The 17907-nt window shown below is 42.9% G+C and overlaps 1 protein-coding gene across 2 annotated transcripts in view; it reads left to right on the top strand.

The window, feature by feature from the left end:
- The window catches only part of MARCHF4 (membrane associated ring-CH-type finger 4), a 113017-nt gene extending 101376 nt beyond the window's left edge, over positions 1 to 11641 (top strand). For both annotated transcript variants that reach the window (XM_081008591.1, XM_081008592.1), the window contains exon 4: positions 7421 to 11641. In XM_081008591.1, the coding sequence (XP_080864717.1) occupies positions 7421 to 7782 (362 nt within the window). In that variant the 3' untranslated portion in view covers positions 7783 to 11641. The remainder of the gene's footprint in view (positions 1 to 7420) is intronic.
- The last annotated feature ends 6266 nt before the right edge of the window (positions 11642 to 17907 follow it).

The following is a 17907-nucleotide window of genomic DNA, read 5'->3' on the forward strand; positions in this document are numbered from 1 at the left end:
CCCACAGACCACCAGAGCTGCATACACAACAAGTGCGTCCCATGATTCGGTTTATTTCTTTTTGTTTTCCTGGCTGTGTCAGTTTACCTCATGCACAGCGGATGACTGAAATAGCAAAAGCAATTATGCAAATTGAGACTGAGGGCTTGGAGGTGATGGAGGGGGTGGGCTCTTGGGGAATTTGTCCCTTTACAGTGGGCAGTTTGCGTTACTGAAGTTGACACTGGCTGCAGGGTAAGTGCAGTAAACACTGCCAGTTCAGAAAGATATTTTTCCAAAACATTGGGGGTGGGAAATAGTTTTAAAGCTGGAATAAATAAATATGGAGCAAATAGGCTTTTTTTTTTTTTTTACTCCATTACATGACCTGATCAATTTCAACGTTTGACAGGGGATATACTGTACATAAGTTGAATAAAGGAATATTAACGTGGCTATCGGATGGAGCAATTAGACTCCATGTTGCTGCATGGTCAACTGTAGCACATTTTGTATATGTGGTAATGTGAGCTGCTTGCCAGCCTTTACGTTTCTATATTTTTCATGCATAAATATATACACTAATGCATGCACACAGCTTCTTCATCAGATCCAGAGAGCCTTTAGCTCTTTGAAGAATCACTATTTTGCATCTGAACAGCTGGGGGGATGAAATTATAAGCAGAGTCATTCATCTGCCACTCCCTCCACCAGCTGGCAATTTTTGTAGACATCACTGTTGCCTTGGAGAAGGGTTGAAGCTCAGTGTCAGATCACGTGTTTTGCAGTGAAAGGCCCCACGTTCAATCCTTGGTCTCTCTAGGTAGGACTGTCTGAAACCTTGGAAAACTTCTGGCACCCACTGTAGATATATGAGCCAATGGTTTGACTCGGTATAGGGCAGCACTATTAAGTATAGTAATTTAATTCACTGAAATTGTAAATGCTTGTATGCATTACTATGTATTCAATTTTGGCTGGTTGGTAACTGAATTCTAGAGAGTCATTATGTGGTTGGGTAATGTTGGTCACATGGGAGGCATCTAATGAAGGAGAGACACCATTTTATGTGAAGCAAGATGACTGTGTTTTAGAATCCACTGTGAACACTGCTAAGTTGAATGGAGTGTTGGAGTCCTTCTTCTCTGCTTGAAAGAAAGAGAGCAAAGCTGCAGGAGAAGGTAAAAATGGGAAACTCTCCTAGGAGCTACAAGGCATGGCCTAACTGAGATACAGAAGGCTGAGTGCTGAGCTCTGGAAAGAGATGAAAATACTGTTGTTTGGAAGTTAGAAGAGACTGTAAGCCCATGCTTGGATGAGCATGTGACTGTAAATATTATGTTTTAATTCATCTATAACTATTAGTTTCTGCAAGTGCATTGGTTTAATTTCCAAAGAAGGGTGTCAAGTCATATATATGATCTGAGCTTTTTAGCTGTGTTTTTGCTGCCTTTACTTCAAAAAGGACTCAGGCACTCCATTGCAAACCAGGAACCGCAGGCCTCCAGACTTTTCTGAAAGTCCGGCTGCTGACAGTCAAAGGAAGGCAGAGTTAGGCAGTCCATTCAGCAACCCCTCTGCACAATTGCAGGTAATAGAACAACAGATCAATAGCCAATTAAAACGGATATGTGGTGCTTGATCTTTTGTGGCTTGATGGGAAAGGAAATTAATGGGGGAGCTGCCTGTCGACGCTCACAATTCAGGATCTCCTGTCAGGACTAATGGCGACTTACTTTTAATGGTGCTGCCTGTTTCGACTGGGCATTGTTTAAAATGTGCCAGGCTGGAAGAACCTTTGGCACTTCCTTCTGCTATCCTTTATACGTCAAACGCAGGTAGGCAGAGAAAGAAGAGAATGATGCATACAGCAAAGATAAGAGCAACACCGAGGAAAAACCACACAAAAGCTGCATTTCTTTCGTGGACAAGACTGAATGGTGTTTATAACAACAAAACTTGTCCCAGTATCTCTATAGCCCTCTCCATCCTAAAGCAGAAAATTGGCAGAGGCTTGTGTGGCAGTCTTGCCTTTGGCACCCCCATGCTGTCACCTGCTATACTCCTGAAAGGGCTTCAAGGATCTGAAAGAGCTTCTAAGCACATTCCGCTGAACATTTGTAGATGCATCCTCACAATCAAGAACCTTATGCTGTTCACAAGGTTCCTGTGATCAGGTTCCTGATCACAAGGAGGCAACAAGACTTGTCCAGCTGAATGCACTTAGACGCAGCATTCAGACCTCCCTGCTCAGTCTGGGACAGTCAATGGTCAAGTGGGTGTCCCTGGCCCACACAGGGATGTGTAGGGGGATCCAGTCATTCCACCCTACATCGCCGAAATTGGGCCTTTGCAATTGGATTTCATTTGCCGTGCTTGCGCTTTGCCTGACATTTTCCTCTCTCATGGAGAGGGTGTCCGTTTGCATCATGCCCAAAGGTCACTAGTAATGGCCTGGTCTGAGGTCAGCTGGCATCATCCTGAGGCAAAGACCTGCCAATCATGACATACCTCTTGGAGGCACTGCTCTCCCTTTCGTCCAAGTGAGCCACTTCTACCAGAGAGCCATGATTGGGTCATCCATCAGCAATCCACCACATTATATGTGGTGTTGCACCAAACATTTCCCACTTGCTGGTATTATGATGCACCGAGTGGGTGTCCAAGAATCATAGAATCATAGAATCAGAAGGGACCCCAAGGGCCATCCAGTCCAACCCCCTGCAATGCAGGAATCTCAGCTAAAGTATCCATGACAGATGGCCATCCAATCTCTGCTTTAAAGCATCCAAGGAAGGAGAGTCCACCACCTACTGAGGGAGACCATTCCACTATTGAACAGCTCTTACTTTCAGAAAGTTTTTTTTTTTTAAATGTTTAGTCAGAATCTCTTTTATTGTAACTTGAAGCCATTGGTTCAAGTCTCATGGTGGAGTCCTTGGAGGCCTCTCTCTCTCTCTCTCTCTCTCTCTCTCTCTCTCTCTCTCTCTGACTTTATAATTTCATAAATATTAATACAACAATAAGAGCTGCCATTGCTTTCAAATGCATCTTGAATGTGCTTGAGACTCACACCAAGGTTCAAAAGTCTGCTCTTCAATATATTCAATATGTAATTCAAAAAGGTAGTATGTTTTATTAAAAATCATCTCTTGTGCTTATTTATTATGTTTTTCTGCTGCACCTGTGCAGTTGAGTGAATTGATGAAACACTGCCAGAAGAGAAAAGAAAAAAAAGCAATCTTGTTGTGATTGTATGTACAACTGTATAAATTTTAGTTTCGGGGGTAAGAAGGATTATTTCAGCAATGTGCAGGAGCAGATGTGCACATCAGTAAAACATCTCTTGATGGAATGATACGTACAGTCACATCTGCAATGTCACCTGCACATTTGTGCAGTGATGTGCCTTGGTAACATAAATCTTTAGGTTTGTGAAAGCAAATAAGTACATAAATAAATAACAGTAAATAAACAAACAAATAGTAAAATGAATGATAAGTCTCTAGCACAACAAATCCACTTTAAAAAAAAGAACTGGACCTTTCGTGGTTTGGAAGGGCATGGGGAAATGCATTGAAAAGTGTGGGTTTGATCAGTGACTAATGGACAGATGTGTAAGAAAAGCCCCACAAGCCAATCAGAATAAATGCAAGGCAAGTGTTCATTGTTGTATAACCACCCCGTAAACAAATCAGAACAAATGCTCAATAAAGGCCAGATATTGTCAGATTTGTGCTAGCAAATCTGAGTGAATGCTCAATAAGTTGGTCATCTGGAGAAGCTGTTAATTAACCATATCAAACTGGTTCCAATAATATAAGAGCTCTGCTGGATGAGGCCAAAGGTCCATCTAGTCCAGAATTGTGTTGCCTGCAGTGGGCAAGCAATATCCCTAGGCAGCCCACAAGCAAGACATGAAAGCACTGGCCTCCTACCCACTCCCACCTCCATTGGTCCTCAAAAAATGACATACTCAGTGACGTACTGCCTGAAGGTTGCATATAATCATCTTGACTAGTAGCCATTGATGGAGTCATTCTCCTTTGATGTAGTCATTGATGTAGTCATTCTCCATTGATGTAGCCATTGATGGAGTCAGCCATTGATGGAGTCATTCTCCATGAATGTGCCTGTTGTTGCTGTTTAGTCGTTTACTCGTGTCCGTCTCTTTGTGACCCCATGAACCAGAGCACGCCAGGCACTCCTCTCTTCCACTGAATGTGCCTAATCCCTGCTTAAAGCCAGTTATGACAGTGAATTCCACAGTTTCCCTTCTTCTCGTCTGTCCTGAATCTGTTCCCCACTAGTTTCATCCTAGCCATTATTTTAGCCTGCTGAACCACATAAAGACGTCATACCAAGAACCAGACAGGCTAAGGGCATATTGTGATTGTGTTAGAATTAAGTTAAAGGCAGCTTTCATTTTTATTTGTTCCAGTACAGCAGAACACAACACTATAGACATTTTAATGATGGCAATCCAACACAATGCTAAGCACACTTTAGCCCTTTGATTTCAATCGGCTTTAAGCACAATTAACTTTGTTAGATTGTGACTTTCAGATTTTCATCACAATTTGTTGAGTTCTTTCCATTGAAACATGTGTATTTCAATGTTTATTGCCAATGTGTATTTCAAAGGTTAACCTACAAACTCCACCTAGTGATATTTTTCTCTTGACACTCCATACTCAGGCCCAGACACTTAATTTTTGTTTTTTGAAAACCCAAACACAATGTGTTTAAACCACAGCTTTTCCTGCCAAGATACACTGAAGTGGCCTGATGGCAAATTCTGCATATTTTGTTGAGAAATGTAAATATGCACAGTTTGGAACTGAGATGTATGCAGGCTTCTGGAATGGAAGGGTTTAATTACTGGCATCTTTGGTTAAAAAGTTCTCTACTTCCGTACTTGAAAAGCTATTGGGCTTAATGGATCACTGATTTGATTCAGTAGAAGACATGTTCACATGTACAGTGGTACCTCTGGTTACGAACTTAATTTGTTCTGGACGTCCGTTCTTAACCTGAAACTGTTCTTAACCTGAGGTACCACTTTAGCTAATGGGGCCTCCCGCTGCCGTTGTGCCGCCATGCACGATTTCTGTTCTCATCCTGAGGTAAACTTCTTAACCCGAGGTACTACTTCTGGGTTAGTGGAGTCTGTAACCCAAAGTTTGTAACCCAAAGTTTGTCTGTAACCCAAAGTTTGTAACCCAAGGTGTTTGTAATCCGAGGTACCACTGTACGCAGTTATCCACACCTTACAATAACATGAGAGATCCACACCCCTGTTCATTTTGCTTATTTACATATTTATTTACTTTCCTCTCATAGAATATCAGGGTAGTGAAGAGAAATCCAAAAACTATTAAAAACAGTACAAAACAATAATTAAAATGACTGGCTACTCAAGAAAAAATTAAACAATCGCACAGAAAACATTACACATCTGCATAACTCCAAATGACTCAGATTTATTTTGATGAAATCCTACAGCTTTTTGCAAATTACTCTCCGAGTCCCTCCTTGCTCTCTCCTCAGCTTTCTACAGTTGCAGATGCATTTGCATTATTTCCATCTGCCCACCCAGTCCTCTGCTTGGTTCCTTTTTAATTTTACAGCTTCCTGAGCTCAATGCTGGGAAATCAATAAGTAATTTGGATCCCAGCAACTGCCAAGGAAAACAAACTTATTTTTTGCACTTATAGTAAATATTTTGAAGCACAATTTATCTAGGAAAACAGGTGTACGGTTGATGCACTGGCCCATCCATCAACATCATTTTATTAATTGCATGGGATCATAAACACTTATAATTTACAAAGCAAAACAAACAGACTTTTTAAAAAAATCCTCTTGAATCAGCCTTCTCATTAATATTTGTGATAAGCTTTGAGGCTGAAATGAATTGAATTTTCCACATCTGACTCATGATCCGGTGAGGCAGACTCTTGAGGTCATATACTTGAACTTAAATAATTGAGGTCAGGATTCCTCACCAAACTTTTAACAGAAATGTGAGGGTGCTGGCGTTCATTCTGCAATAAACATTTGACCTTCAGCATCAATATTTGACTCCCGCAATTGATTGTTGAACTTTGGAAACAAAGGGGTCTGCCAAATTGCAGATGTACTTGAGTCCACTTGTGCAAAATGGAAGACTGGCAGATCATATGCGTGTGCCCCTCTGAATCGCAGTATAAGTTGTGCTTGGCGGCTAGCATACTGTTTTTGCACTTGTCTCTTAATATTAGGTGTGGGAAAAGTTTGCGCTAAAGGCTTAAACCTGGGATGGGGCAACCTGTGACTTTCCAGATGTCACTGGAGTACAACTCCCATCATCCCTGACAAATGCTCATGTTAGCCAGGGTGAGGCAGAGCTGCAGCAATAGCAGCAGCAGTTCTGGCAGCAGAGTCCATGCCACTTAGTGGGAGGGGTGAAGCAGCAGTGTGGAGGTCAGTAGAATCAATGCAATGCTCCTACTGATGCATCCATGGAGCCCAGACCTGGTTTTTGTCTCATCTCTCCTGGTAAACAGCTGCTGGATTGTTCCAAAGGCCACCTAGTCCAGCATCTCCTCACACAATAGCCCACCAGATGTCTGAGGCAGGGGAACTGAGCCAGTGCCCTCAACATTACATGTAGTTCTGCTTTCTTTATAGACAGACTCAGCAAATATAATTCCATAAAGAAGAAACTCCTGCATGCTTTGGGCGCTCATTTCATCCTCACTATTTCAGGCCATTCACAGGTCACATCTATTTGTAAGAAGGCCTGTGCTCAAGAAGGCTGGTCTAGGTGGAGATTTGTCTGATCCAGACCATACACTGTTGCTGGTCTTTTAAATCTGTTTATCATTTTAGAATGATGATGGGACTTGGAGCAGACCATTCTCCCAAATATTAACACTTTGTGTTAAGCGGCAATGAGAGCAAGATGTGCCCCCTAAAGCTATATCAAAAAATGTTCATGGGGCATGTATACCCTCCAACACTTTGAAGCCCAAATCCAGGATGCCATCTTCCTGGACACCATCTTCCTGTTTTTTATTGTGAGAGTATGGCAGCCATTTTGGTTGCCATGATCTCACGTGGTTTTGCACCTCTCCCCCTTAAAAAAACACACACACTTTTGGGGCGCAAGGCACTCTAAAACACATGTTTGGGAGCACCACACAAGATTGCATCCCTGAAAAAGTGTGGGGGAAATCGCACGGCAAAATCGCGTGAGATTATGGCAACCAAAATGGCCGCCATTCTCTCACAATAAAAAATGGGATGTCCCATTTTTTTCTAGGATACTTGTGGGGTATGTACGTGGAGTTGGCCGTAGGTGACTCTCAGAGGTTTGTGTGCAATGATGATGAGTCAGTGAAAAATTAATAGATTCTCTTTTTTTTCTCCTATCCACACACTCTTTTTTATTCTACAGGTCTAATAATCCATGAAGGACCCTCAGTTTACAGGATTTTTAAACGGTGGCAAGCAGTCAACCAACAGTGGAAAGTTCTGAACTATGACAAAACAAAGGACCTGGAGGATCAAAAAACAGGGACCAGGACCAACCAACGAACCTCTTCTCAGACTAACCATTCATCCTCCACTGGTGGTGCCACTAGCAACTCTGCTCCAGCCGAGAGTGTGGCTCGGGGAGCTGGCCACACCACGGGCACCTTGTCTGACCACCACTGTGCTTATACCATCTTGCATATACTCAGCCACCTGAGGCCTCACGAACAGAGAAGCTACTCTAGCACAAACAGAGAGCTCGTCATGAGAGTCACGACGGTCTGAGCTAAAGGAATTCAGGAGGCCTTAATGCAACGCGGAGTGGCAGAGGAACTCACAAGCGGAGGGGGCGCGGCGTGCCTTTCCCCCCACCCTCTACCCCCTTGTCCTCTGCAGCTGCACCAGGAGCACAATAGGCCCTTGGCCAGCCAAGATGGTGGCGGAGGCAGAGCTGCACACACAGCTGAGAGGCGGCTGAAGAGGTTCTGCAGTCGCTGGAAAGTACAACAAAGCAAGTGCAATACAGAACTACAAAAACTGAATTAGGGCAGAGGCCGGTGGGCTGAGGTGGGGTGGGGAGCAGAGAGGGACAGCTGCTCTTACTGCAAGGGAATGAATGGGTAAGATTTTAAACACCCACGCAGACACTGAATAGGAAGGAAGCAAGGAAGCCAGAGTATTTTAAACTGTATTAACCATGGGGTTCAAGTATTTGAATGCATAAATTATTCTGTGGCCCTATGCTATTTTGTGTGGCCCCAGGGTGTTCAAGATGAAACAGCAGTCAGTTTATTGCTATTGTTATTTTATATGAGTAAAGACACTCTGCCCAGGTTTTTTAAAAAAACAACAACAAACAAACATGCAACAGGTATAAATTCCTGATTTAGCTCCCTCCTCAAACACTACAATTTTTCAATGTTTTTGAGGGGAGGGCCAAATCCATTTGAGCCACAAACATTTGTAGGAATCAATGTCCAAAGCACAAGGTGGATAATTTATGCCAGCCTGCTTTTTTTAGACTACAACTCCCACCAGCCCCAATCAGTGCATCTGTGCTAGCTAGGGCTGATGGGAATTGTAGTCCAAAACATCTGGAGGGCACTAGGTAGGGGAAGATTTATGACATTTACCACTGAAAGAATTATTTGTGTGTTTTATTTGCAGATTTTTCAAAATGGGATTGTCCCCTACTGAATTTCCTACTTGGCTTTTCCACCTCATTCTCCAGCACCTCTGTATCGGTGCACCTCTCATAAACCCCTGTGATTTTCCTGCTTTTAAATTTACTTCCTGTAATCTTGCTGCTCCTGGAAACAATCTCATCCACTTAGTTCAGGCATCCCCAACCTGCCGCCCTCAATATGTTTTGGCCTACAACTCCCATGATCCCTAGCTAACAGGACCAGTGGTCAGGGATGATGGGAATTGTAGTCCAAAACATCTGGAGGGGCGAAGGTTGAGGATACCTGTCTTAGGTATTAAGCCACAAAACTTTGCACTCAAAAAACAAATGGAAGTCCCAAGTTTAATCCACACTGTGGATTTAGGCTCCAATCCTATGCACATCTTTCCGGAAATAAGTCCCATTGAACACAGGGGGACTAACTTCTCAGAAACATGTATGGGAGGAGCGCACTGTAAAATTGGTTGAATGGGTCCCTCTCTGCAAGGAACACTGGGAATTCTAGCAATATGAGTTACACTAGAAATTGCTAAGAGAGACCTCATCACCCTGACCAAACAATTAACAGGATTCTTTGGGAGAAGCCGCCATAATCACACTGGTATATTTGCCAGGTACCCGCTGAATAAATTTGAGAATACCGGTACACTCCCTTCTCCACAGGTACTTCCACAAGTAACACTAAATGCTGAAGTATCCCGGGTGAAGCTGCCTTATCTTACAGTGGATTATCATTATTGTCGCTGTTATTTTTCAATCCACACAAATTGGCATATTCACCAGATTTGTGTACACTGAAGCAAATCTTTGAATGCTTGACATCTACCTAGATTGTGAGTCACCACAGCCTGAACACATCAGTGAAGCAGGGGTTGAATCAGGACGTGATGAATCACAATCTGGATACATGCAGAAGACCAGTTCAGCACCTGAATTCACCTGAATAATCAGCATGATTTCAGCTTGGGTTTTTTAAATATATATATATGTCCCAAGATTGTGCCCCCTGCAGGAACCAAGGAAGCATAGGAGCCAACTCCCAGCAGCCGAGGTCCCTGTGCCCCCCCCCAAACTATTTGAGGGAATGACACACTTAAAGGAGCTTGGCACAAAGTATTCCTTCATTGTTTCCTGTCTCATGGCCACTTTAGATGGTACTTGCTGCCACAAAAGTCCTGATTGTCCATGTTGGACATCATGGACCCTTAATACAATGCACCTTAGGCCATTCTCATCCCCCATTGTGGTGTCCCATATGAAGCCAACCCTGGCCTATCCCTTGGGGTCTGGCCTGCACAGGTTCCATGTATAGAGTAAGGAGCAATGGAATAGTCTCAGTTCCACTTCTCTTTCACAAGGACCAGTACAGTACCATCCAAACACAGACATCAGCCTGCAAACCTGGCTCACATCCTGGGAACCGTCATTTGTTGAGGATGCTGGAAACTTTAGCTCTGTGAGGGGTCTTCAAATAACTCTCAGCACCCTGTTCTGGGGTTCTTTGGTAGAGGGGACCATGATTGTTAAAGTTGTATGAGAGTGCTTGAAATGTGTGGGTGTGACCCTCGTCATTCTCGCCAGGTCAGTTGTAGGAACTCAGCAGTACATGGGATCAGTGTTTTCTGGATGTACCATCCGTTTTTCAGGGAACTTATCTTTCTAAGCACAATTGGTGACTCATCTGATACGTATGAGGGATGCTGCCCAGAGAGGACACCTTAAAGCTACTTTAGTTGGGAATATTTGCTTCCAAAGTGGAAAATCGAAACGTATTCATTCACCTTTTGACTTTTCCTTTCCCACCAGTCCTCACCCTCTTCATTATACTACCACTCCTCCTGAGGTCCCCACTTCTGCCAGGAGAGAAAAAAGCCACTCACCCATTGCTGATTTGCATATGTTTAATTGACTAAGTCATTAAGCATATGGAGGTTGAGCACTGCCTAGAAAGCCTATAAGTTGTTAAGACCTTAATATTCCAGGTTAATAACAGTTACAGGTAGGGCAACAGTGAGCATCAGTGGCAGCAGGCTCTGTGTATTTATCAGCCACAAAAGCTACAGCCAGGGTTTTATTTTATTTTTTGACTAATATTTCTTACCCACCTTTCGCCTCAAGGTCCCAGGGTTGGTTACATGAACTAAAACAAAATCACCATGATAATACATAAGCATAAACACATAAAACAATAACAATAAAAGCACAAAATGCTTAATGATACAGGAAGGACAACTAAAAAAACACCTATACCACACTTCCAAAGATCAAGGTAAACAGGTGCTACTCTGAGTTCCATCCCTTTACCACTGGGAAAGGGAACCTGTTGCCTTCCAGGTGCTGTTGGCCTTTGGCTCCCATCATCCCTTGCCACAAGTTCCACATCCCTGACTTGAGTCAATAGAGATGTGACATAGGCTAAATGAAGAATGTTTTGGAGTTGAATGTGCAGCAGAGAGCCATAAACAATTTTATAAATTTATAAATGTTATATGCATTTTTCACTGCCAACTCTGCATCCTTGCATGATGCTTCTACTGATTCATTATCTCTTTCAGTCACTTTAAACCCTCTGGACATTAACTTGGGCAAAAAGTAGGGAAATTAAAATGACACCCCCCCCCAAAAAAAAAAAAACCTCTTACACCATCAGGATGCCAAAAGGAGAGAAAAAACCCAATTCAGATCTGTGACCTACTGCTGATGATAATAATAATTTTAAAAATGTATTCTTGACCACAAAAAAATCAGGAAATTTTGCTGAGAAGTTTTAGCCCAATATCAACAGAACTACTACCTACCTAAATCCACTGAAAACATTGATTCAGTAATGGGTATCACACAACAGCTTGTTGGGGGAGATATGAGCTTCTCCACCTCAGAACAATTTAGGACAGTTTGTACATCTCAGAAGGAAGTGAAATTTTGCTTCTTCCCTAATAAATGAAATATGGACAACTATACAGAGTATGTGTGACTAGTGCTAATTAATTTATTGACAATATTGGAAAGGCTTTATTCATTGGAATTTCCTCCCATACAGTTTTGCTCCATTTTAGTCCCATCCAGAAAGCACAACATCAGCCAAGATGCCCATGTTTAATTTACTTGAACCACTGGGGCAAAAAAACCCCACCCCTAAATATGAGAGCGATAGATTATTGTATCTTAACAGTAACTCAGAACAGCTGCTATCATTTAGAAACCAAGGCAGAATCCTGATTTTGAAATGAAAAAGGGGGCAGGTGAGTGAAGATGGAGTCCAGACCCTTCTCTCCCTGCCCCATGGCAGCCTCTCTCCTCTCAGCTGGGCTCAGTTCTGACACGGGAACCTAACTAAGGGGAAAGTACCTGGAACAGAGGCTGTAGGGAGTTATGCTGTGAGGGTGCCCCTTATCCACACTTTCTGCTTGCTGTTGAAAACCAGACTCTCTACCCCACCAGCTTCTATCATGATTGCAACAGATCTGACTTTAAAGGTACAAATCAGCCTCCAATCACATCTCATTTGACCCTTGAGTTTGACACAGGAGAGAACAATGCAGACTGGGCTGTCAACAGTTGTCTTTGTCTCACAACTGGAGAGGCTCAGTTTCCTTTTTGACTGAGGGAAGTGTGCAGCCAGTTACATAGTTTGAACACGACTGGCCTAAGGGAATAGGAAGCAACCCATATTTGGGGTTTCTTGTGTTCTGATGGGTATTCCCTTTGAATAGGGAAAGTGCAAAGGGGGGGAAGGCAAGGGTTTTATTATGCAGTGCATAGTTCCAATCATTGGCGTCATGTAGAATCAGCCTTGAATTGTCCTGACATCTTGGAAATGGCATAGTCTACAAAAAGCTAATTGGCATAATTGGAACTGCTCGTCATTGACCTGGTATGTGGCATGACTGCAGACCAACGAAAACATTTTACAGGGAGTGTGGAAGGTACTGTCGATGAGCCCCACAGTTTGTCACCGAAGACAGATTCAACATCTGTCAGGGATGCACAGGACTGGTGGCTTCTGCCTGTCTCAATCCCACACTGCTCTTAACATTAAAAGTGGTTGCATGCATCTCCCCTTCTGCGTTTCTTTGCTTGGTTTTAAGGAAAAACAGTCCCAGGTAGTGACCATTCTGTGTGGAGCTGTAGCAGAAGCCTGTGTAGCTCTTTCCCTTTAAAATGTTGCCCTCCTGCTTCACACACACAACCCCCTGATAGGGTTAAGAAGGACTCCTTGGAATAAGAAGTTGTGTTGGGTAGGGTTCAGAATCAGACATGAAGCACATGGATGCTGGAATAAGCACTAAGGCCACTGGGTGGCTATCCTGTCACCATCATTTAAAGCTGCCCACCACATTACACACATTTTTATATGGATCAGATTCCAGATTCCATCCTACAAGCAGTCGAGTTGTTGTTTTTTAGCTGGAAGATAATCATCCTCATGGCTGTAAGCCCCATTAGATGTAATATGAAGCTGGGTACCCTTCACATTGTATGGGGTGGGGGGCAACATATCCCTGAAGCTCGCAGACTGAAGAAGCCATAAGAACATCTTGTGATGGGAAGAAGCAGCAGGAGTTAATTGCAGATTCAGAGGTTTTTCCCCCTTGGCTTCATTTCAATAGGGATTTTCTTTGTAGCCTTGAGCATGTTTCCTACTCTTGGGAGCAGGGAGGGGGTGATGATACTCTAACTACCTCATGGGGCACTGTGAGAATCAGTGGTGAAGCACATCCGTTCCTGACAATGAATGGCACTCTGTGCTCCCCTTCACAAAAAGAAAGAATCTGGTTTCCTCAGCAAGTTTTGATGCAGCATGAGCAGGAGGAATGGAGAGCCTCTTGAATTGAATCCTGTCAGAAGTTCTTCCCAGGGTGCAACTAGGCATGCTACCTAGTGGATACCACAGTGTCTTTCTGGGCTACAAGCTTTGTTATAATATGTATGTGTGCATGTTTTCCATAAGGCATAAAGCGTCTGTCTCCAGTTACCACGCGTCTCCCCGTTTCTATGCCACCTAACAGGACTCCTCTTGTACAAGCCTCTAATCCTTTTTCCTTGACAAGTTGATGTGGGTAGGGGTGGAATCTTGTTTCAGAGAGTCTGAAGAAACTGTTGAGGCTTTAAGGGTGGCCAGAGAGAGAGAGAACCAAACACTTTCCTTAAAATGAGTTAAGACCTTTAAAAATCGGTACCTCAGTTGTGTTCTCCAAAGTGTTGTAGTGCTGCTCTCTCAAAGTCTTTCCCCATATATTGACCTTTCTGGTCTGGTACAGTGGCTGTCCCCAGGTACTGCGTGTCAGGATCCTACGTGCCGTTTACAGATTTGTTCCTCCACAAAGTCGCTTTTGCAGCCATGGGTTCCAAAGCTGCAGACCAAGAGAGGTTGCAAGTTTATTCTCAGCATGCATGGTGGTGGCATTAATAGTGGTGCTCTCCAGCACACACTCAAACTTACACCCTCCTCCCCCTTTGGTTCATAGAAGGGTTCCCTTTATTTCCCCCCTTCTTTTTCCTAATGAACAGAATATTACTAAGCAAAAAATCAAATACATTGGGTGGGATTGACCTAACAAACCCTTACCCTGCTCTCCCCCTGTCCACATGCCCTCTCCAAATAGCTCAAGGGGGTGGTGGTCAGAAGAACGCCCAAAACAGCATGCAGGAGATGGGAGATTGTTCCGTCTGGCAATGTGGAATGCTTCCACAGAGGGAGCGTTTGTAACAGCACAACCATTTATTTTCTTCTTTCCTCCCTTGAAGTAGCATGGGGGAGGCAGAATGCATATTACGGATCAAGACAAGAGACAATATGATTTAGCCAAAACAAAGAAATTTCCTACTGAATGTTCATCTCCTTTCTCCCATATCTCCCTTCTTGCTTTGACAGTTCTCCTGTGTTGCCTTTAATTTGCATCTTTAAAAAACAAAACAAAAAACAAATAAAAGGATTATTTCTTCTTTTTCACTTTCACAACTTCTTATGAAACGGTTAAGTTTTCTTCAGCTGGCTTACGGTTGACCAAAAAGCAAGAACTCACTTCTGTGGAAGGAAGAAAACTATTTCTTTGTACTGTGCATCTCCCAGTTGTTATACTTGGTGCAATTAAAGAAACAGAAGGGGCAGGTTACAGGGGTAAATGGCCAACTTGTGGCTACAGGGGTAAGTGACAAAGTTGTGGCCAGCTGTTGCCGGACTCCCGCTCCCTTCATCCCTGTACATTGTGCATGCTGACAGAAGGGGCTGGTGGCAGCTGGAGTCCCAACAACATCCATTGGACCACAGATTCTGCACCGCTGGGGTGGAAGATAGGTAAACTCTTCTCTCCAAGGCAATCCTAGCTAAATATCTATAACAAACCAAAAGAAGGAATCATTATCATCATCATCATCATGTCTGACTATTAAATGCAACAACATAAAATAAAAAGGTCAAGGTAAATTTAATGGCTGTGATGGACATAAATATATTAACAAAATTTATTACATAGAAAAAAATGAAACTTTTAATAAAGAAAAGAGTGCAAAAATCCCCAAAACTGAATACCAGATGTACAAAATCCATAATACAATAACTGGAATGGGTAAATCCATAAACAAAACATGTATCAAAATAATATCCGCAATATATGAAGGTCCCTTGCACTTCTTGTTATTCATATTACTGCATGTTTCTTCATAGGTTGTGTACTATTTTGATACATGTTTTGTACAGTGGTACCTCGGGTTAAGAACTTAATTCATTCTGGAGGTCTGTTCTTAACCTGACACTGTTCTTAACCTGAAGCACCACTTTAGCTAATGGGGCCTCCTGCTGCCACCGCGCCGCTGCTACACAATTTCTGTTCTCATCCTGAAGCAAAGTTCTTAACCTGAAGCACTATTTCTGGGTTAGCGGAGTCTGTAACCTGAAGCGTATGTAACCCGAGGTACCACTGTATATGGATTCATCCATTCTAGTTATTGTATTATAGATTTTATACAGTGGTACCTCTGGTTAAGAACTTAATTCGTTCTGGAGGTCTGTTCTTAACCTGAAACTGTTCTTAACCTGAGGTACCACTTTAGCTAATGGGGCCTCCCACTGCCGCCATGCCACCGCCACACGATTTCTGTTCTCATCCTGATTTAAAGTTCTTAACCTGAGGTACTACTTCCGGGTTAGCAGAGTCTGTAACCCGAAGTGTTTGCAACCCGAGGTGTTTGTAACCCGAGGTACCACTGTACATCTGATATTCAGCTTTTTTTTTTTTAATCTTGCCTTTTCTTTGCTACAAGAGTTTATCTTTTTTGTAATAAATGTTGTCATTCTATTTATAGGCATCACAGCCATTAGATTCTGTATAAAGAGACTGGTGATTAAGTTCATTTATGTTAGTTACCCTTGAGGTTTTTTTAATTTTATCTTACTTTGATCCCATCTAATTGCCAGGGGTTAGATTTGTTATCTTTATGCAGAGGAGTGAAAGTGAGCAGTGCTACCCCTAGATACTTTTGGACCTTAATCAAAGCCTCCCCCATCCAACAACTTCCTGGACAGAAGCTCAATATTGTTTTTATTGACACAGAAAGATGAGGAAAATTGATACCCAACCAGACAACTTCATGGTGGAACCAGCCCTAAAAATGGGGTGTATGGGTGAATGCTAGTGGATATGTTTGCTGTCTACTTGTTTACAAAAAGTTGTCTTTTTTGCCACATTAAAACAATACCAACAAAAAGGGAGAGACGATAAATTCTTGAAGTGCAGGAGGGATAGACCGAGCCATATATAGATCAAAGTAAGCACAAAGATAACACTGGTCAACAACAAATTTGTTGTCTGTGTTTTTTCAGTTGATTTAGGATGAATCTGATGCGCTGAATCCAAAAATCACATTGGTTTTGCTCAATCAGGTCAAGTTTTTGAGCTATGGCCACATGGTTTTTTTTACGTTTTTGTTCACATGTATGCTTGTGTGGAGCATTTTAGGAGAAGTTGGTGGGGGTAAAATGCCATGTCGAATAATTTTTTTGATTGGAAATGATTATTTTAATGACAAGAAATATTCAGGTCCGATAGTTCTGGGTGATTATGTCGAAAAGGGATCAGTTTGAAGTCATAAAACCTCAAAATCATCCATAAATTGGTGCGGCAAAGCATAAAGTTGCTTACCATGCGTATTTTGGTATTAAACTTGGTGACCAGGATTAAGCTTGGGCGCCACACATGGTGTGCAAGGCATGCACCGAGACTCTACGTGGGTGGACCAATGGCAAGAGGAGTCTGAACTTTGAAATTCCCATGGTTTGGAGGGAGCCAACAAACCATGTCACTGACTGCTACTTCTGTGCTGTTGATGTGACTGGGATCAACAGAAAGAACCGGAGCAGCCTCAAGTATCCTGATCTTCAATCAGCACGTTGTCCTGTAGCTCATTGTGATGAAATTCCAGTGCCTATCTTCGGAGAACTTCCTGACATTAGTGACGAAGATGCCTCCAGTGTTGAAGAAGAAGAAGTGGTTCTTGAAGATGATGCTCCACATCCATTTTCCCAAAAGGAGTTGAATGATCTAGTTCGCGACCTCAGCTTGTCAAAGGACTCTGCCGAACTGTTGGCATCCAGATTGAAGGAAAAAAACCTCCTCTCTGACAATGCTCGCATCAGCTTCTTCTGCAACAGGCATCAAGAGTACCTCCATTTTTTCTCGGAAGAGAAGGACTTGGTATACTGTGCAGATATTGCGCAGCTTCTGTTCAAGCTTGGAGTGGTACAGTACGAACCCAAAGATTGGAGACTGTTCATTGACAGCAGCAAGCGATCACTGAAATGTGTTCTGCTACACAACGGCAACCAGTTTGCCTCTATACCCCGGCTCACTCGAGTACACTGAAGGAGAACTATGAAGCGGTGAAGTATGTGCTGGAGAAAATTGGTTATGATCAGCATAAGTGGTTTATTTGTGTTGACCTGAAGATGGTGAACTTTTTGTTGGGACAACAGTCTGGCTTCACCAAGTACCCATGTTTTCTGTGCATGTGGGATAGTAGGGACCGTGCTCAGCATTACATGAAGAAGGACTGGCCTGTGCAGGAGGAATTGGTGCCTTGCAAAGAAAGGAACGTCATCAACGACCCTCTGGTGGACAGAGACAGAATACTCTTCCCACCGCTGCACATCAAGCTCAGCTTAATCAAGCAGTTCACCAAGGCTCTGGACAAGGATGGTGACTGCTTCACATACTTGTGCCAGGCTT

Source organism: Podarcis pityusensis, assembly GCF_964106645.2.
Source record: "Podarcis pityusensis genome assembly, chromosome: 1".
Classification (NCBI taxonomy): Eukaryota; Metazoa; Chordata; class Lepidosauria; order Squamata; family Lacertidae; genus Podarcis; species Podarcis pityusensis.